The sequence below is a fragment of the Euprymna scolopes genome, chromosome 2 (genome assembly GCF_053919585.1).
Source record: "Euprymna scolopes isolate OS-2025 chromosome 2, ASM5391958v1, whole genome shotgun sequence".
In the NCBI taxonomy this organism is placed as follows: domain Eukaryota; kingdom Metazoa; phylum Mollusca; class Cephalopoda; order Sepiida; family Sepiolidae; genus Euprymna; species Euprymna scolopes.
The window spans coordinates 57,416,659-57,439,532 of NC_136483.1; the positions used below are offsets into that span (position 1 = coordinate 57,416,659).

Sequence of the window (22,874 nt, forward strand, 5' to 3'; positions counted from 1 at the left end):
GATGATATTAAGTCACCAAAGAACAGCAACTTGTCAAAATCGAAACAGTGCTGAACCAAAGCCTCAAACTTTCATAAACAACATACTCCATTTTTCAGATAGAGTTTTATAATAACGATAAATAATTAAATAGGCTTATCTTAATAATTTACTGCAGTTTCATGGTAAATCCAATTGTCAGAAGTGTATTGATAGTCATATACATTTGAAATATATTTCATTGCACTTGTGGCATCATTTTTATTAATGTTTGAAGATTAAGCGACTTTTTTTTATTTCATTAATTTTACCAGATGAAAAGTGCTTAGATGAAACAAAACTTAATTCGAATCATTTAATTGACATTACCGGATAATCTATCTTTACTTTTCTTTCTTTTTCTTTCTTAATCTCATTAAAGGGTTATAAGGATAATCCTAGGCTGGAGGTTGTCGTCGGCTGTATTAACTGACTGCCGTAATTGTTAACCACTCAGTCTCTAAATCTGTGATGTATCATTAAACTGATTTTTGCACTTGACTTGAAATTAGTTTAATGTAATCAAAACAAAGACTTTTAGAAAAGCGATATTTATAATCTATTGATAATATCTATATCTATAACTTATATATATATATATATATATATATATATATATATATATATATATATATATATAACAATAAAAATTTTTTATAATTTGTTTGTCTGTCAACAAATGAAAACAAAACAAAAAAATAGCATCGCGTATGGGTTGTAAGCGATTGACACGATAAGTAACATGATTGAAGCTTAGGTAAGTGTAAGAAACTTTATAAGTATAATCGTCCAACAAGAAAAATATAATAAAAAAGCACCCCTTCAAAAAACAAACGAAAACAAAACAAAAATTAGCATCATGTAAGGGTTGAAATCGAAAAATAAATCATGGTACCCGTGCGTTCGTTTATGTATGAAGAAATGGATTCTGGAATGAATAATAGAATGGCCGATCTCAGCCAATCAGATGGAGCGGATTTTGAGAAGGAAGAATGAATTCTGTTATGTGTATGCAAGTAATAACCAGTTACGATGGGTGCAATGTAAGTAGCGTAGGAAATTGTAGAATAGGTAATGTTGTCAACTGGTAGCAGTAGGGGGACTAAATATTTATAGAGAAAAATAGGGACTACTTCCTCTATAGATGTTGCAATTGTGGTGTTGTTCCTAGGATGCAATGTAGCATTTTATTATAACGACTTAATATATCTAAAATTGTGTTCGAAAATTACATAAGATAGTGGCTAATAGCCTAGATGTAATAAATGTGGCGTCTGTTATTGCAAATCTACGATACTTTGGTCCAGAGGGGAATTTCTGCAGTCAAAATATTATGTAGGAGAGAATATATATATATATATATATATATATATATATATATATATATATATATATTTGTTTCGAGTCGTCTTGTACATACACTTCACTTGCTACTGGTATTTAACAATGTCAACTCAGATGTGTGGTTGGAGACTGCACACTTCCTGCCACAAAAGATTTCACGCGCAGGTACCCCTTCGTGGGTATCCCTAGTCTGTTAAAGACTGAAGGAGCTCCGTTTATATATATATATATATATATATATATATATATATATATATATATTAAGCCCCCCTCTTTGGGTTGAGAACTGTCATAAATATATCTCACCTGCTGCTTATTTGGTGATAAGCGAGGCTTGGTGTTTGTTTGTAAACAAACTAGTAGCTCGAGCACTGTAAAAGCGACAGGCGAATGTTTATTTAATACACGTTTGTCGAGGTCATTTACAAGCACCGATCCATGGTTTGGTGGTTAAAACTGCCGCCTATCGATGCGATAGTTGTAGGTCCAGTCCATGGCTGGGGGAAGATGCTAGTCTAGCCGCACTGATGATTTGTGATACAACGAAACAGTACTGTATATATATATATATATATATATATATATATATATATATATCTTAAATCTGGTAGTAGACTAATTTCTCTGACAGATTTCACTATCATTCATAGGCAAAACATTTAATATCTACATCTAAACATTTTTGGTTTGCATTTGTTTATATCTGGCAAGTAATGGGATTGGTTTTACAAACAATTCATTTAAATTCCAATCAACAAAGTATATGTTTTCCTCTTCAAAATACCGTCCCTTCTCTCGAAGAGTCTAATAAACTTTCATATTCTTCTAGACGATGCTTCTGTGCACTGTTTGAGGGAATTTTCTGAGGTGCTTCTAAGCTTGGTCGTTATGATTCTCTTGGTGCCTTCCACTTATGCAAAACGAGTCCACTTGATGATCCTGATGAGTTTGGAAAAAAGTCATATGTAGCAAGATCAGGTGAATAAGGAGGTTGTTCCAGTTCTTTCCATTTGTTTCTTTAAGTGGTCATTGTTTATTCCGCAGTGTTCATAGCTGAATGGTCTATAAAAAAAAAAAGTGCAAAAAGAAGCGTGTGAAAAAATGCAATGATTGCAGAAAAACTATGATTACATTTGCATACTCACAAAATATGATATTAGATAATAACACATTCTGATTATCGTTCGCCCGTAGCTCACGCATATCACACAGTTCCATTAATTTTCAGGCTGACTTAAATGAATTAAAGTTTTAATTCAGTATAACACAGTAGAATGCAATTCAATTCTAATACAAAGAAAAACTACAAAAAAAAAAAAATACAAAGCAAAGAAAAATAGAGAATCTTATTTTGATTTTTAGAATTTTGAAAAAAATGTTATTGACATCTTGATACTATTTTTGCATGAAATAAAAGTTGTTTACTAACAGGATTGATATTTGCCCATATATTTTAATATATTATCTGTTATTTTGGGGATGGTGCATGATGATTCCACAGAGCAATTAATTTATGTCTGTTTTGTAGCTGTGTCTGTGACATCTTTTCACGAAGTGACTTTATTTAATAGATAAAATAATTAAAAAAAAAAAACGAAGAAAACAATAAGCGACCATTTTATCTGGTTGTTTTGCGATGGAAAAAAAATCAGATTTAAATGCGACAGATGGCAGAAAATACTATTTCAAATTTAAAGAGAGCCAAGGGAGAGGAAAAAACTCCATCTTCTATTACTCATGTAAAGTATACAGTTCATTTCAAAATTTATTTTCGCTAATAGATTACATTTTTGTGTGAGTAATAAGATTCAATAAACGGTTAATTAAGTCCACGGGGCTAAAAAATAAACAAAGGAAACCGCAACGCGAAAAATGGGTCTCGTATACGATTCAAACATTTCTGAAAGAGAAACCAATAAATGCGGGTGTCGTCTTTAACCTCTTGACTAACGAATTGTATAATTTGAGAAAGCTGAATTAATTCATCCTCCAAACTCTTTGATCTCCTTGAAATTACATCGGGTAACGAATATAATCAACTTGTTACACAGTTAACATTGGAATGTATTTTCAACAGGATCTGCAAAGTATTAGAACTTGCACATAAAAACAAGAAACAAAAATGCCTGTTTTATTGGTGCTTGAGTGACGGCGCAGATAAACCGCATATCTAAAATAAGATGCGTCCATTAAATTCTGCACATTAGCAATAAAAACTATTTCAAATTGAAGCGTGTAGACCGACAGACATAGCTTCTCAGATAGAGATGAGAGCGTATCTAAATAAGTAGAATTCAGGCGTCGTAAAAAGGGTGGATGGACAAAGGAATTAAAACGGTCTTTGAATGCAAGTAATCAGCCGTCTTAGACACGGTAATTATTTTCCTGAAGACTCAGTGATTTGCCTCACCAAAATGGTTTCTCATTTCCCGGAATAGTAAAAGTAGAGGTAAGGGGAGTATGGGGCATTCATTATTACTTACTGTTGTGCTGAGTGATGATCCGGGACTTGTCTGTAACTATGCACTAAATAGCTAATCAGAGCTACAAGCGACACGCACATACGCGTGCATTCGGACGGAGACAGCCGGGTGGAAAATAGCGTTTGCTCGTCCGTACGCGTATGTGCGTACTTACTAGAGCCGGATCAAAAGAACGCCAGAGATAGAAGAGGCCGTTTTTCATTGCCAGCCTGTTAGGCGCACGCTAGATTCTTACACCGCGCCCCACCCTAACCGAATCCTCACGATATTGTCAGTCATGTTGAGAAGAGGCCGTATTAGCTGTCACTACAAAGAACACATCATACACTGTCAGAAGAAACAAATTGTTATTCGCTGTAAATCATTTGAAATCAAGTCGTCACCGCATGGACAGTCTGACGGGCGGATGTCGTGTCCTAAAAGTTTATGAGCAAGAAAAAGAGAAACTGGCCATTTCTAAGAAAGAAAGGACGATGGAGTGGAAGAAAAAGAAAAAAAAAATACGAAAGAAAATATTACAATATGTAATGAGGGATTTACCCATTTTCCCCACTAAAGAGTGGTGTGGCAAAATATTGTATTTAATGTGGACTTAACGTTCTTTTATAATGGGACAGCGAGAACCGTTGGTTCTGATACGCGGTACTTCTCTACGAATAGGGGTACCACAAGGACTCAGGCCTTTAATATAGCTTTCAGGTAACTTAAAACAAGGCTTATTGGCACTTGTACATAAAGGGCTACTGTTTGGAATCGTATCTAGCAGGAGACTGTGGGTAGTTGAGCAGCGAGATGTCTGTTCATATTACATTTAAACGTTTAACTCTCTCGCGAACTTTTCCTTTTCTCCTTTTCTTCTTTCATAACTTTTTCTCCTTTCCCTTCTTATATCTCTGTTCCTTTTCTTTCATCCAACATTCTCTTTGTTTTTTCCTTCCATTTTCTTTCTCCCACCACTTCTCCCTTTTCTACAAATGTGTATTTCCCTCTCCTCTTCGTTTATTCTCTTGTATGTTCTTTTCATAAATGCAAGTCTGCGTTTAAGTTGTATATTGACATGCAATGACCAAAAAGTGAATAATAAAAAAATAAACTCCTTCAGCAGTTTCAGTGCAATTATCTCTGTGTGTGCATGTGTCGGACCGTGGCAAAACGGCTTCTCGTCAAAGAATTTACTGTCAGTAAATCTAACTCAGCGTGATTACCTAAATTGAACACAGAACAATAATAACCTTTTTTATTATTATTATTATTTGATAAAGAAGCTCGCCCCCCTATCTCTTCCTTCACTGGCTCTCTATTACTTTTCTCAATTTCTCTCTCTCTCTCTCTCTCTCTCTCTCTCTCTCTTACACACACACACACACACACACACACATGTGATTAGTCTTGAAAATACGAAATTGCTATCTTAAATGTGGATGACTATATTTTACATGCATCTTTCTATGTAATAAATGAGTCAGTCTGCCGATTTTTGTAATTGATTATTTTCTTTCTACAAAATCAATATTTGATTTTGACTAGTCAGTCAATTATAACAGTTAACAGTCAGTGTTAAAAAAAGAATTGAACATTTCAACCAATTTCATTGATTACATACTATTTTCGGTCTGGTAACAGACGTTTCCTAATATTCACCAGTAATTTTCATTGTCTAATCATTTCTTGCTTAATCCAATAAAATTGCAGATTCTGTGCATGAGAAATGCAAATGGCGTCCTGAATTGCTAATGATTTACGCAAACCTCTTATTTTGTTTATATTAAGACTTCCATTTAAGAATTTGATTCAAACGCATTAAGGTTAATTAGTCAGTATAAATTCATATATTTAAGTGTTCAATCCTATCCTCAATTATTCACATATTTACATTTTGTTTATTAAGTTTATTAAATTTCAAATAGTTATCCTCCTCAGACAAAATAGCTTATAATAAAAATTTAAAAGTATATATAATCCAATGTATAAATATGAAAATCCTGTAGTCACAAGGAAAATACACACGTAAAGTTGTTATATACTTTCATCTATTATATATATATTAATATTTCTTTTCAAATGAAAAATTAAAACGTCCAATACAGGGTGGAAAGAAAACAACATTATAGCTTTATTTTAAATCTTTTATTGAAAAAATCAATTCAGGTAACTTGATTATGTAGTAGAGCTGACATCTATTCAATGTAGCCGTCTTCAGCCTCAATCACTGTCTGAATACGGGTCCGGAACTGAGAGCATGCCTTTTCCACAAGCGCCAGCAAATACTCGGTGAATGGCGATCAGACTGGCTTTTGTGTTGTGAGAGATCATGTTGGTGATGTTCATGACGTATGACCGAACAAAGTAGTTCAACAGGTTCAGGTCGGGGAGGAGGGGGCAGTGAGAGAAGGGTACAAAGTTGTAGCACTCTTTCTGAAGCCAAGCCTGGGTCTGTCAACGGCTAGCTGATTGCACCAGGGGATCACCACACTATTTAGCACATCCAGGTACACTTTGGTGTTGACTTTCAAGCTGACTTTGAAAATGTGAGGTGGTATGATGTGACCCTCATTTGAAACCACACCAAACACCATAACCATGGCTGGAAACTTTATTGAGCTGTGCCCTCAAGTGTTGAGAACTGTCAGGATTTGCATTTTGAGGGTGTTGGCAATGGTCAGTTGTCATAACTTGAACTGGTAGAGAGCATGAGTTGTACAGCGGCGCATCTCTGATCTTGCTCATTGAAAATTGTGTCACTTTCAGACATGTTAAAAGGCTCCTATCACTCTTGGGATTTGTATACAACTGGCCAACTAGTAGATGGTTCGCAACAAAAAAGAAAACCGGTTTTTATCAAACGGAAACGGAATCATGTCTAGGGCAACAATTTTATCATTCGACCCTGTATGTATGAGAATGAAAAGTAAGCGCAATGTTAACATCTCAGAAATAAAAGCTGTTAAACTACACGATTGCACCAAAAAAACGATGCAAACTCAGTTCTGCTGCTGAGAAAATTTGACAAAATTTTTCAAAATGTTGTTTCATAATTTTCCCCCTTTTACATTTCATACTTTTCTCTGGCAATAATACTAAAATCGTACACAAATAATGATAGTCATAATAAGTAAATGGTCTGTTTTTTTTACTGCTGTAAATTCAAACGTGAATTTTGTAGGTTTTAAACTGTCGGTGGGTTTATGCTTTAAGCTAGAAATTGAGTTAAATGGATAACGTGAATTTTTGACTTGACAATATAATACTAAGATTTTCAAATACAAAAAGATTTAAATAGGATTTTAACGCATTTTGTGAACAATCGTGTAGCTTAGAGATAAAAAAATAATGACATTTGTTTTATTCAAAATTTAAAAAAAAATTAAATAAATGAAGAAAGAAAGAAAAGAAAAACCAGTAAAGCAAGACAGAAAGTTTTATTTATATATGCTATAATACTTTTAAAACTTGAAATCAAGCGAAAAATTACTTTTTAATTGTCACTTGAAATCTCTCACAATTTTTTTTTTTTTTGTAAATAGTCATAATAATGAATGTTGCACATGATATTTACTTTGTGATTGCTAGAAATTCCAAAGTGATTTGAAGTATTTAAACTAGCGATTAGAGCAATTTCTGACTTGAATTTTAAAATTTCAATGTAAAAGGGAGAGAATTATGGTTTATTTTGGATTAAAAATCAAGTGAAAACGTGATATTTTTATGTGGATGTATCTTACTAAAAACATTACATTTTATATTTTTGCCTATTATTGCATTTATTGTATACATTCTGCAGTTACAAATTTAAAAAATCGCAAAGATAATAATTGCTTTTTTTTTTTGTTTAAATAAAGATTAAAACAACATCGCCTAAATTAAATTATGGTTTGAGTTCAATCAATAAATTAATTATCAAACCATGTCATAATCATTAAATTTAGCTTGATTAAAAAAATCTGGTAAAGATAATGAAAAGAAAACAAAAATGAAGATAAATTCCTGGGCAACGCCGAATGAGTATAGCTAGTGTAATTGTGACAATTTTATTTCCTCTCACTAACTGAATGTCTATCCAAAACAGGATATATATAAGTTTGGTTCTTTTATATAAGCCATATTACTTCTGAAATTGAACAGTGATCTAAATTTAAACATTTTAATGTAATAATCAAGGACTTATTACATGAAAAAAACAAAAACAATTTACTGTTGATTGGTCTTAAAGTCAGTGTTCAGCTCCATTCCACAGTAGGGAGTAAGATCATCCTGTTTCTAACACCCCTATAGAAAATTTTCAGGATACAGTGATTTATTATTGACATGAGTTTTAGGTCTACATTGGACGTAGAAAAAATAAAAATAGATGGATAACAATTTTCCTTTTCTGTATATTTTTATAAATATACCCTTGAAGTCGATTGAAACAAATTCTTGAGTGCTGACTTTGGTTGAAAAAAAAAACGACTCTTGCAAAACGTGATTATTCCACATTCACGACCATGACTCTTCACCTCATATACAAAGTAAAAAAAATTTTTTTTTAAATTTACACTGCAAAGTCAGTGATGATGATGATCATGATGATAAATGATTTTGACTCCTGCAAAATTGCTGATCCTGCGTCGACTTCACATTTCTGAATGTGACCATGATAACAGCATTTGTGTGCCCTCCCCCACCGTTTTTATCTACTTTTCAGTTTTATTTTATTTGGATTTTTTTCAATTTTTTTCTTAGAACAAATTTCTCTACGATTATTAGTTGTTATCTCTTGTCTAAGTGATCTGTTAGCTCTTTGAATTTTTCTTACCCTAAATTCAAGCGTCGATTCCTTTGCAATTTCTTGTGTTCTTTGTCTCCACTTAGCACCATCCGCTCCTCCCCCTATCTGGCAAATGCTTACATAGTTTCCTCTTCATCAGCCGCTGCCAACAATGAACATTCGTCTCTCATCTGCAAATAATCGGTTAACAAGATGAAAGGCCTCTGCATCTCTTCTTCTGTTTCATATAAAGTTGATTACAGCCGACCCTTCTTGTCTGCGATGCCCACCCATTATTGTCTCCCCCTCTCTCTCACTCCATTCAATATTTTTCCTTCTTTCTTTTCTTTTCATCTCTCCATATTATTTTCATCACCCTCACCCACCATTGTCTTTATCCTGTACTTTCTTTTCTCTCCATTTTCCTCTCCATCTTCACCTCCATATCTCTCTCTCTCTTTCCATTTTCTCTCTCTCTTTCTTCATTTCTCTTTCTGCCTCTCCATTCCCACTCCTTCTCTCTCCATTTGTCTCCCTTTCACTCTATTTTCCTTACCCTTCTCTCATCTCGCTCTACCTTCTCCCCAAAACGGAAAGTTATATACCATTAAAAGTTATATTTATATAATGCTTTTATGCAATAATAAGTTGTTTTGAAATAGTGCCGACTAGCATTTTTTTACGATTGTTTTAACGTTGATGTTAACCCCAAAGTTTGCATTAAATAGTGGGGTTTCAATTTTAGAGCTGGATGGGAGTGCCCGCCGTTTAGGGTTACCATTACTCTCTGGTTGGTTACAAGCAGTTTCTTTTCAAAATATATACCTGCAAAACAATACAATCTATAAATATAAGCTATTATATAAATAATCGTATACAAAGAATATGTGCCGTTAACATGCCATAAAACCCAATCAACCAAAAGTCTGCCAATTCTTGCCTCTGTTTATTATGAAAACGCTGTATTTTAATTCATTTCTTTTCTTTTAAAGCCAATTTTCGTATATGTGTTTAAGATTAGATTGTCAACAAAGAGCACTTTTGTTGATTTTATGACAAGGGAGGTAACTGTGCATGTGTGTGTTTTAAATAACCCACTTAGGTTTTAATTACTGTAATTCGAACCAAGTTTATTAAAAAGGAGAAAAATATTTAATTACTAAATATATTGCCTGCCATGTCAAAAGCTTATTTGATTTTGAGGATAGTTTCTGTTACGTATTTTAGTTGAAAGTCTATCAGTTTGCCGCTCACAAATTAGCGTTTCTCCAATCTTTTACATAATTTGCAACAACTTTGTTAAATCTAGAACAATTTCCCACACATTAATTGGAATTCATTCTCCAAATCGGTCTCTCTCTATGTCATTTCCTCCCCTCTCTGTCTGTTAGTCTTTCTCTCTCTCTCTCTCTCTCTCTCTCTCTCTCTCTCTCTCTCTCTCTCTCTCTCTCGCCCTTACCCCTGTAATAGGGTAGAAAGTTATGTTCAAAGAAAAACACAATCATCATGAACATTAGTGTATAATCGATATTGAGAGCTGACATCATTCTGATGGGATTTATTCCAACTATTCGTGAATAGTTCCGTGCTTTCTTCAAAGAAAATCTTAAACAAAATGTCATTTTCTAACTTGCCCTCGTCGTCCAGTTGTAAGTTCCAGTTTCCATTGCTTTCTTGATAATATTAATAATCTTGTCGAATAACTCTTAGGTATTCAGTTAATGCACTATTGTAAGAAAGTGAGTTGTTTTATGTAAGTAATTCTAAATTGAAGGTAATGTCTTACAATATCGATTGGTCATTAAAATCTAATGAAAAATGTATCATAATGTGAAATAGTTTGCCTCGTCCAAGAAGACCTTTCTATGTAGAAAAGGATGAAACTCGACAGTTTAAGCACGGTTACCAAGAGAGTAGGCCGGTGAACATGACAGCGTGACGTCATTACCAGATTAACATGTAGGTAAAGGGTGGCTAAAGTTTCCTGTGTTCAACCACGTGGCCATAAAAATATTTTTCGTTACCTTAGAGAATGACTGTGGTAATTTTATGAAGGTAGTCCAAACGTGCATGTATTTTCTTCTAAAGAGGAAAAAACAATTCTCCATTTGGATAATTATATAATTGCAATTATTATAATTGCACATTGGGATAATTTTAATCTAAGAAAATATAACAGTAAGTTAACTTGTTTTGAACTTGTATTTCTATTGAAAAAAAGTCGAGTATTTCATTTTATTTATTTTTTAAACTGCAAAACAAACATTTTTTTTTTATATGAGAATATGTTTCAGTCCGTTCTTTTAATAATAAATAAAGCTTTTCATTGAGTACTTCCAAATCAGACGCATTTTTGGCAACAGTTTTTTTTAACTAAAACGATTGATGAATTCAATATTTTAGCACTAGGCGTGATTTATTTCTTTGAAATATATTTAAAACTTAAAGTTTTTGTTTGTTTGTTTGTTTGTTTGTTTTATAACATTTTATCTGCAAATAATTTACATGACTGAAATGGGAAATGAAATAGGAAATTCTTTATTCTCTCCCGAGACATACGAACACAAATTCATCTTAAAAATTCATTAAACTAATCAGTTTTAATTAAATTTTTGATATGAACTAAAATAAAGAGTACATTAAATTTTAGTTAACATATTTTCTTGTGTTCTTCTTATAAATAAATATTGTTTTGCATTTGTGCTGTGTACGCACCGTACTGAAATAATAACGTTATTATTTAGAAAGCCATTCTTAACTTAATGAAAAAAAAGATGGCATAAAAATTTAATTTAATTTGAAAATCCTATCTAAAATATAGCACGGTGCATTCACTGCACAAGCACCATTATTATTATTATTATTATTATTATTATTATTATTATTAGTATTAGTATTATTATTATTATTATTATTATTATTATTACTACTACTACTACTACTACTACAACAACAACAACAACAACAACAACAACAAGAATAAAAAAGGTATTTCATGGGGAATGTGGATCCTGTGTAAACGAGTTTTAATTTAATGGTTGCTCACTAAAAAGCGCATATGCAAAAGGTTTTCATTGGTTTATTTAATCACGAAAACATTTTGAAGATACTATTTGAGGCAAAAAAAAAAAAAAGGCCAAAAGCATTATTTTAATATGTATGAAAAAATGAATGTAACAATAAATGAAAATATTTAGTGTGGAAAATATAATAATAAAAATAAAATGAAATAAGGCAAACACAAAATAAAAGTATGAATCAAATTTAATGAAAGAAATGAAAAAATTCAAAAAATAAAATAAAAACATGCTCGATTACAAAAAAAGTGTATGATATCTATGAATAAAGTGAAAGAAAACCTCGGGGAGCAGCCATTAAATTAAAACCCGTTTACGCAGGGTCCACATTCTCCGTGAAGTGCCATAAATAATTAAAAAAAAAAACAAACAAACTGTAAATGACATCGACTGGCGCCACACCAACTAGTTGTGAAGGGTCAAGGAGGATGGAAAGTCTGAGATGGGAGAGTACTAACCAGATTTCCACTGGAAGTGCGCCGTTCAAATCTGGTACCTTGGGGAGGCATTTTGTCAGACAAACCTCAGGAAACACCAATGACCGATGCCAACGAGAAATCAATGGCAAACGGCTGTTGCAATAACGTTCAATCATCTGTAAGAGCAGTCAAGAGGTTGAGAATACTCGAAATCTGGGGAGATTTGTTGTCACTCAGTCTCCAGCGAATACCACTGCCAGTGAGCAATCACTGATGTAGACCTATGAGACAACTCCTAGTGAGTGAAATAATAATAATAATAATAATAATAATAATAATAATAATAATAATAATAATAATAATAATGTCCCCTTCCAAACTCATTACCACCCTGATTTAATATCGTAGGCGTTTACTATATTTTCTTAGTTTTTAACCAGTGTTCACATCATGGTATGATTGTCTTTTAGATTATTTTAGTTATGTGAACTTCATTTCCGTATTCATGTATTCTGCACTGATATGAAAATGAAGACTATAACGGAGTATAGGATTCCTAACCATGTAACTGATGAAAATACGTTACACATTTTAATGAAAAACATGGGAAAAATGAACATAGAAGAACAGAAAATCAAAACTTTAAATGTAATTTCTGTATTAAAAGTAATAGTTATTTAAATATTTCAACATATAATCTTGTGGGGAAAATCCAGCTCCCCAATAAGGGGCATTCTGTATAGGAACAAAAATTAAAATTGTCTCAGTCATGAAGGATTTCTCCTCCACCGGGCGAGGACAGAAAAGGTGAATTGTAGAATCAGAACAGATACTGCACTGTGATCTTGTCCCGAAAGCCCAGAATTGTTTGTTTTATGTTTGTTTGTTTCCTAAATTCATAATTCAGTTTTATCAGTATTAGATTTATATTGCTTTAAAATTACGTAATTTTACGTAGATAATATTTATATCTTATATTGAATAAAGTTCAGTTTCATTATTAATCGAATTGGATTCTTTTCTTTTTTAATATGTTTTAATGCTCTTTTTAAAAACGGCCTCATATAGTATCGACGGTGGCAGTTTGACAAATCTTACCTCCAGGCCTTCTATATCTCGTTGGCAGTGACTTAAGACTCAAAAGTTTGTGACGAAACGTAATCATGTATGCAGTTAATTACCCCCTTCCTCTTTTTTAGTGTTCATGTATTCATTCCAAATATAAAAAGTGTCAAGTTAAAAAGGAAATGCCACCCCTTTTCATGTTTAAGTAAGGTGATTATTAATAATAAATTTGATAAAAAAAAAAAGGAGGTCCCCTTATTCAGTGTTGAAAATAATTTATTCTTTGTAATATTCGATAGAGAAGACCAGTTAAGTAGAATAGAAGGAAAAGTATGTTAGAGTAAGAATGAAATATTTCAAAGACATTTTAATGCGCATTTTGTTTGATCAGATAGCCGAAGCTTTTTTATGAAGGGTTTAAACGCATGCACGTCTGTCTCTGGCAGTAGTGTAACATTATTCTTACTCAACCTCGTTCGTATTTTACATATACATTTTGGTCGGATTTTGAAAACCTGGCTTCATTTTACAGAAGACAAATCTCTCTCTCTCTCTCTCTCTCTCTCTCTCTCTCTCTCTCACACACACTCACTCACTCACTCACTCACTCACTCACACACACACACACACACACACACACACACACACCAACTGATTACCCAAATATATCATGGTCCAAACTGATTTTGTCATAATCTTCAATTCGCCACTTATTAATTCCACTCAGTCCTAAAAAGATTCACCCCAATTTTAGTTAGCAAAAAGGTGCAAGTCCTTACTTGCTCTTGTCTTGTCTAGGTTAGTCAACCAATCCTATAGAAGCAAAGATTATCTCAATCTAGGCTCAAGCGGTAACCGATCAGACAAAACAGGGTGACAATGGAACGGAACGTTTTTTAATCGCTTTTGTTTTGAATTATCACGAGTTTTTTTTGTTTTATTTATTTTAACTATCGATTGAAGAAACGAGTTTTAATTACTTCTCTGTATCAAATGATGTGTACGTTTCGCACGACTAACGAGGCCACCCTTTACGCTTTTTTTTTTTTTTTTAAACCTGAATTCAGAATTAACAAAAAACACTTGATCTAAATCATCACAAACATACATTTTTACTTTTTATTCTCACCAATCTATAAAATCGACACACTAAAGTAGCATAGTACTACAAAAGTTTTTTTAAAAATGTCTTCGTGGTAATTTAGATAAAAGCGATGTTTAAAAAACATGTTAACTTTGATTTTATGACTTGCTACTAAAGCAGATTTGACTTTTATTTTTGTATTATTATTATTATTATTATTATTTCTTTTTTTAATCTCTCCGGCCTTTGTCTGATTATCGATTGGAGAAACGCGTTTTAATTGCTTCTCTCTCTCTTATCAAGCTGCGGCGCGTGTTTGTGTGTGCGTATTGCAAACAACTGACGAGGAACACCGGCGATTGAATGGAGTGACTCTTTATTAAATCGGAGAGGCGGCTGACTAATGATAATAGTAAGAATCTTTTCAACAAACACGAGTTTGGCCTTTCCATAAAACATCTGACTTGTATCTTTAATTTGTTTGGGTTTCACAAGCAAAAAAATTCTCCTGGGAGTCGGCGGGGAGGGGGGGGGGCGTTAAACCCTTTCTTCGTTTATTCTCTTTCTCTTTTGTCTGCCAAAGATTGGTTTTCACTCTTTCGCTTTTTGAAATACAATTTCTACGGTCACTTTATATATTAAGACTTTTGTACCTGCCGGGGCGGTGGAATCGGCGGTAGGGCAAATTCACTACGTTCAGAATCCAGATTTAGTTGTCCTTCACACGCGGGCAAAGACACAAGAGCGGTTTTTAATGTCTGGAAAAATTCACGAGACACTTTGGATGGGAATGATAATTGCCTCAGTTGTGAAGGATTTATTTTCGTCTAATTTCGTATAGATACTGAACTTGAAACCCAGCCCGGAAACTGTCCGGATAGCAATATGGTGCGAAAGTGTCAAAACTAAATATCCAAATCTTTGTCATTGTCAAGCGTAACAATGGCTTTGTTGCTAGCCGAGGCATGGTTCTGTTTATCCCGAGGAGGTCCATTCTTCCAGGCCTTATCTTCTTCGAGAAGGGGTTAGTTTATTGTTAATCGCTTGAGGCGGCCCTACATAATGTGAGTGCTCTTGTATTTTTTGTAGGTCAAAGTGTACTTATCCTAGTGTACTGGCTTCTCAAAACCATACCTGACCTTGTGTCCAACCTTTGAAAAATATGACCGAATATAATTTCTAACTAAAACTAAAAAAATTCACCTCTCATTTTGCATGTATTTTTCCCATCCTCACCGTCACATGCATTGCCTCATCTTATTCTTACATTATTCAAAGATGCTTTATCCAAATGAATAATATCGACTTTTTCTGGAGAAGAAAATTTCATATGAATTCCAGTCAGTATTTATATCGCGCGTACACGCACACACGTCTACATAATGTCAGTCGATTTCTTGAAGTTTGTCATCAATAGCTTTTGTTCTGCAATATTTAATTTTGAATAGCCATTTTCTTTTCTTTACCATTGCTCTATGTTGTTTAAGAAAAAAATGCGTTCACTTTATTTATTTATTTATTTATTTATTTTTGTAAATACAGGGTGGAACGATAAAGTTGTCACCCTAAAGAAAACAACGGTACAGCTTTATTTTAAAACTTTTATTAAAAAAATAAATTCAGGTAACTTGATTATGTAGTATAGCTGACATCTATTCAATGTAGCCACCTTGAGCCTCAGTCACCACCTCCCTCCATACAGGTGATGATTGGAGCATGGAGTTGGGAGCATACCTTTTCTACAAGTGCCGGCAGGAGCTCGGCAAATAATCGGTGGATGGCAAATATTCGATCATGCTGGCTTTGGTGTTGTGGGAGGTCATATTGGTGATGTTCTTGACATATAACCAAACAAAGTAGTCCAGAGGATTCAGGTTGTTAGAGGAGGGGTTGCAACGAGAGAAGCGTACAAAGTCTTAGTGCTCCTTCTGGAGCCAAGCTTGGGTCTCTTTGAATTTGTGGGCCGGTGTCGTCCCTCTGCCAAACCCACGGTATGCCAGCAGTCACCTGATTGCATTAGGGGATCACCACACTCTTCAGCACATTTAGGTATTCTTTGGTGTTGACTTTCAAGCCGACTTTGAAGATGTGAAATGGCATGATGTGGCCCTCAATTGAAACTACACCAAAGACCATAACCGTGGCCAGAAACTTTAGCACACTGGGCACGTCCCTGTTATTCGTGGCAATCCAGCGATGCATTTTGAGGGTGCTGGCAATAGTCCTGTTGTAATAACTTAGATCGGTAGAGAGCATGAGTTGTACAGCAGTGCATCTCCAATCTGGCTCATTGATTTGGTTGGTTGTTTTTGTTTTACGGCATATCAACCTTTTCCGGGTTATTTAATGCCGAATCCTAAGATTTTGAAGAAACATTTTTTTAATAGAATATATTTGTTGTTTTCACGTTGGTTTCTATTTAACCCATAGTTGGGACCCTAACAGGTACTACCACTCTGGGTCAGAGTGGACCTGGGAGCAATGGTAATTAAAGGGTGGCTCCACACTCCCCAAAGCCCACAAGCTGGGGCCTCACCACTGGATATAGTTTAAGGTCATATCCAGGACCCCCATTGAGGGACTTTTACCCTCTGCAGGGGGGCAGTTGGCGTATTCTAATGCCCCACCGACAGGGCCTCTGGCTCATTGAACATTGTGTCACTTTCAGACATAATAGAAAGCTGCTATCGCTCATGAGTTCTACACAACTGGCTAACTAGTAGATAGTCTGCTACAAAAAAAGAAACTGGTTTTCATCAAACGGAAATGGAATCATGTCGTCTTTTCTAGAGCGATAATTTTATCGTTTCAACCTATCTCCTTCATCCTGCTCCGAATATTTTCCAGAAGGATACCATCTTTACTATCAGTAGCAAATGTAAATTAAAATGGCTGCCATATTTGGTTTCAGCAGAAAATGAAACCACAATAGTAACTACTACTAACAATTTAGGTTAAATATTCATTAAATAATATTAAAAAGTTATTTCTGAGACAAAGGTGTACAAACTGCGTTTCTGAAAGCTTTGAAAATTTACTGTATTATTATGTGACATCACAGAATACCCGTATGCGATATAAAATAAAAATTCACATTATATGAACACAATATTAGTAGTTGTCTGTTAAAGCATCTTCGTCAAATATTTCGTTTTTAAACTTCTTACAATTATTTCATTATTCGGGAACACTTTGATTTCTCCATGGTAGTGTGAAATTCAAAAATTATTTTGAAGCGAGGAGAAAAATGCTTGCGGTTTAATAGTTTGTTTGATTCAAACTAGATAAAGGCTCAACTTCATTTGGTCAGACGTTTCTAACTCTAAATTAGTTTGGCCACCTTTTTGAAAAAAATGTGCTGATTGAGTATTCCGAAAGGATAACAAAAATTCAAATTGAATAAAAACCTAGCTTGAACGTAAAGAAATGTGAGAAGTGTTTTTTGTTAATGTCTTAAGCAACAACAGTGAAAAAATATCTTAATTTAAATCATTTTCCCCTGCAGAAGTATTTTGGGAAAGAATTGTAGCGAAATATATTTTTAATGTAAAGAATATAGAAGAGGGAAGAAAACAAAATCGGTTAGTTAGAATGAAATATCGATTTGTCAAGATAAAGGTCATCGATGAAAAACTTTGAGAATCTGAATGATTTTACTTTAGCATATAGAAAAGCAAACTGGAGGATCTAAATTTGGAAACGGTTAACTGTGCATGGTGCCTCTGTATAAAAATTTTAATCCACAAAACTGTCAGCATTAGCGATGTTGATGATTCTCTTTTATTAATATGGCTACTAATACAACAAATATATATATATAGCTGCATGTGTATACATGTTTCAACAATGATTTTATTTCAATATCCTTATACCATATGGATTAAACTTAGTTTAATAGGCCGATATATATATTGTTGTTGTGTAGATTATTTGACATGAAATTTCATTGCTAAAGTCACAATTCCTCAGTTAAAACCAATAAAAATTAAATGAAAATGTTAGCATGAACTTTTACATTAAATTTTTTAAACTTTTTTTTTTTTTTTTCAGATTGCGTTTATGTTGATAGTTGCCGGGCTGATCAACCTCATTTCATATGCACTATACAGAATTTTAGGATTGTAAGTAGTACTCGTCACCATTATCTACTTAGTTTTCTTTCTTCTTTATTTCTTTGTTTTCGTTTTCATTCCCCCCACCCCCATTTCATTTTTGGTATTTTTTTCCTTTTGTTTCTTTTTCCCTTTCTTTTTTCTTTGTGAATTTTTGATGGAATCATCTATTTGAAAATGGGTTTCAAACTGGGCTGGTTTAAATCGACTTCTCATTTACCGATAACAAAGTGATGCATCCACTTCCGAATGGACGCATTATCTCTCACTCCCACCACAACCAGTCTTTTAATGTAACGGTAAGTATTTGATCGGCCATTGAATGTTTTTGCAGTGACTAAAAGTGCTGATCAGTAACTAATATTGTTCTTGCACTAAGAAAAATATATCTTATCTGCTGACCTGGGGCGTGATGGTATTCCGTTTTCTTGTGTGTGGAGATATACACAGAGTGCTTCAGAATATTTTGCATTCTAATAACTTGTCATTCTCTTTCGAATCACCTCACATTTTTAACAGTGTACTAAGTCATCCGTGGTCTGTTGGGTTAGTATTATATATATATATATATATATATATATATATATATATATATATATATATATATATATATATATATATATATATAGTAGTAAGTTATAAAATATATATGGCAATCTTCTTAAGTTCTTAATTGCCATATATATTTTATAACTTATTACCTAGCTCTACCTGCGTATTGAGCACTATTGAAGTAAATACTTAAAGTTTACGCATAAATTTATACTTTCGTATATTAATTTATGTGACTAAATTAAGTAATCATAAATTCATAAATATATGTGTGTATATATATATGTGTGTGTGTGTGTGCTCTTTATATCCTTATATTTTTGTATTTTTTATATCCACTATATTACCCTATTTCATAATTTTTTTTATTCTCCTATATTTAATAACTACGTATCCCTTAGAACTATTATTATTCTATAATTCTCATATTTTTACAACTATCCACCCCATACCCCTTGGTATTTTTATCCCCTTATCTGTTTATCCTTTATCTTACTCAATTAAAATCTTTGTACACTGCACCCCATATAATTCATCCCCTCACATTAATTATCCTACTATTACTCCTAATGACTTATATTTCTTTTAAGTACTATTATAATTTCAGATATCCCTTCTAAAAAAATATATGGACATAGCATAAACTCCCTATTTCATGTAAACCCCTTCCATAGCTACAACACATCTAAACATATATTTAAATAAGCAACTTCTTTCAAGTAATTATATGCACTTTCTATATCGCAGAGATCAATATAGTTTACCAATCAACCTCAATAATTTATTTCACTCCTAATCAAACTATCACTAGACGTCGCATCCCTATGTTTCATAGCATCTTCTCTCCTCTTCTGATGAGAAACATTAGACTTTGAAATACCATAGTATAACGATTTCTTACTTACCTTACATCCTAATTGATGTATAGTTTTTATACCTTCATTTTATTTCTTTATTGACTTCCATATCTATAAGGTTAGCCAAAAGTAGTTGGACAGCATTGTCTTATTACATATAGTGGCACATATATGTGATCCCTAAATATATGGTGAGATCACATATGCATACAACTATGTGTAATTAGACAATGTTATCGACCTTTTTTGACTCACCCTTATGTTAAAAAATAAATATATGAGATGCTAATTTTGACCTTGATTGATAAAGCAGCAGTAGCCAGCAGTTACAGTTTTTCACAACTACCATTTATCCTCCACAGAGTAAGTATATACTACGCCTTCAGACTCTCTCCGATTTGATTTGATGGATGATGTCACAAAATGTTGAGTTTATCAAATGTGCATGGTACAAAGAAACAAACAAGCAAGAGTTATAGTTTTAGTAGTCTGTAGATAAATATAGAAACAAATAGGTGTACACAAATATCAAAAACATTTCACATGTTACAATTATGCTCAGGTCAAAGTTTTTGAAAATTCATCTTGAACATGAAAAACTGTTTTTGAAGATCTTTATTAATAACAATAACGACTTTTTCTCTCTATAACTTGATTCCATCTGTCAACGAGTTTATAAATGCCTCGCTTGTAAAATTTTCATGTTTTGATGTGAAATATTAAATCACTTTTCATGATGTTCACCTAAGTCCATTTAAATGGTTTTGTAACCCTCAAAATAAGTGATTTTTTGAGGAAGCTATGCCAGGAGAATTTGCAGGATGGGGCAAGAGTTCTTAACCAAATTTTCCTATGAGATCTTTGGTGAGTAGTGCTGTGTCAGGACAAGCATTATCATGATGGAAGATAACTTTGTCTCTGTTGACTAAAGAGGGTTATTTGCATGTCAGAATATTACAGAAAAATATGAATATTACTTGAATAATCTGAAAGAAAAATTGATAAATTAATCATGGTGATATGTAATAACAATATGCATATGATTAATTACAGTGGTTTAAAATGACACTTCTACAAATCGGCAAAAGCTTTTGCACCGATATGATATACACAGTTAAGTGTATGTGGCCAGAAATAAAATTTGTAAATTTCACCTTTTGTTGAAAGAAATTAAGTAGAGTGGGTATGTGTCTGCTACTGATTTTTTTTTTTTTTCTCCTTTCGGGAGTTATATATCTTCAAGTGATGATAGCTGTGCTTGGAGTATCCAGTTGACAGGTGGCAGAAGATAGTGCAGGTATCTTACTCAGTGGCTGTTTTGAAATTCTTGGACTGGTCTGCAAACCCTAAAGGTCTCAGAAAGGATTCATAAAAAAATCCTGTAGAAATTGCTACACCAAATAACCTGATTAGTCATCATGTGACCAAACAACCTCATGATCATGAGGCTTGCACTCCACCAAAATAAAGACGTATCAATGTTTATGATTACTACAAATTCATTAAGAATGTACCAAATTCACTGTGGATTTGGACATAGCACAAAATATTTTAATTGATCAGCTGTATAATGCAAAAGGATAAGTTAAACCTCCAGCATTAACTTGATATGTGTATCACATTTCTGAGTGAGCAGATAGAAAAGTTTGAAAATTATTCATGAAATCCACATCATTTTGAATTTCATTCACATTTTTTTAATTTTTTTTAGAAATAAATATCTTGCTTACAATTACATTTTTACATTAGCTTAAATGCGGGAGTTTCTCTGATATTTACATCTTCAAGGATATCAAATATTTTAAAAACGTCCTTCATTTATCTATTTGGTATTAAACACTGAAAATCTTGATTCATTGCTTGCACAGGGCAAGTAGGTAAAGACGGGTAGAAGCAAAGGAGTTTATTAAATATAAAAATCTCATAATCTGAAGGTTAAAAGTCCAATTACTGAACATGAAGTACATTTTCTTTTTCATCTTTAATCACAACCAAAAAGAGAATTTTCATACTTTATAGATCGAGTCAAGGCGAAACACATCTAAAAGATATTGTAAATGTTTTGTAAATCTATTTTTTGCTAAGTATGATTTAATCAACGTTTGCTTCTTTAAGGCTTTTTCCTATATATTTTAATGACACAAACTACATATTAAATATACTTACGTTCTGAGATTGGTTTAGGGTTAAAGAAATTCTGTTTTGTTTTCATTAGCTGTGAATTGTAATTAACTGAACAAATCATATTTCCTTATGATAGGTCTCTATGTATTCCTCTCTTGACCTCTCACTCTATGTTGATTCAACCACTCTCTTATATCTCTTAATGTTTCTGAAAGCATTTAGAGAACGAATGGTTCTCTCTTTCTAGCTAATTTACATAGTGGATTATACACACCAGGAACACATGTGTAAATTAGATAGCAAATTAGTAGATCGCTTTATTTCTATATTATCCATAAGATAAAAGTAAAATGATTTATTATTTTTAATCGTGTAAGAAGAATATCCTAACATATATATCATAGTTTACAAATTTTTTAATAAAATCAAAGTGGAAGAAATAATGGTTGTAATGTCTCTGTGAGCATTTAGTCTAATAACCTCTTCAACTCCAATACATGTTTCAGAAACTGCCAATAAATAACTTTATTTTTAAAATATCTATTTAACTTTACAATCAGTTAAGAGCTTTAAAAAAAAAATTACAAAAATTAAAACTCTTAAAAATGGATGAAAATGGATTAAAAAGTTTTTCACATGTCTGAATATTCTATATACCAAATTTCAAGTCTATAGACTAATAATTCGTTGAGTATATAGGTTGAGAAATGTGTGTGTGTGACACACATGTGCATATTTTTTTACTCAAATTCTACCAAACTTATGTAAGTCAAAGGAATTTCATAAAACTACAGTTGTTCCTATTTACAATGCCTCCCCATGGGACAGAGTTAGACACTAGGGTCGTTTTAAAAAACGACCCTAGTGTCTAACTCTGTCCCATGGGGAGGCATTGGAGAAAAGGAACAAAAATAAAAATTGTCTCAGTCGTGAAGGATTTCTCCTCCACTGACAGAGAACAAGAAATTGAAGTGCAGCATCTGAAGAACAGA

General features: G+C 33.0%; 1 protein-coding gene across 6 annotated transcripts in view; it reads left to right on the forward strand.

Moving 5' to 3' along the window:
- Positions 1–22,874, forward strand: part of LOC145291482 (uncharacterized) — an 848,143-nt gene that overhangs the window by 479,985 nt on the left and 345,284 nt on the right. For all 6 annotated transcript variants that reach the window (XM_080137367.1, XM_080137394.1, XM_080137385.1 and 3 more), the window contains one exon: positions 18,288–18,358. In XM_080137367.1, coding sequence (XP_079993493.1) covers positions 18,288–18,358 — 71 coding nt within the window. The remainder of the gene's footprint in view (positions 1–18,287; positions 18,359–22,874) is intronic.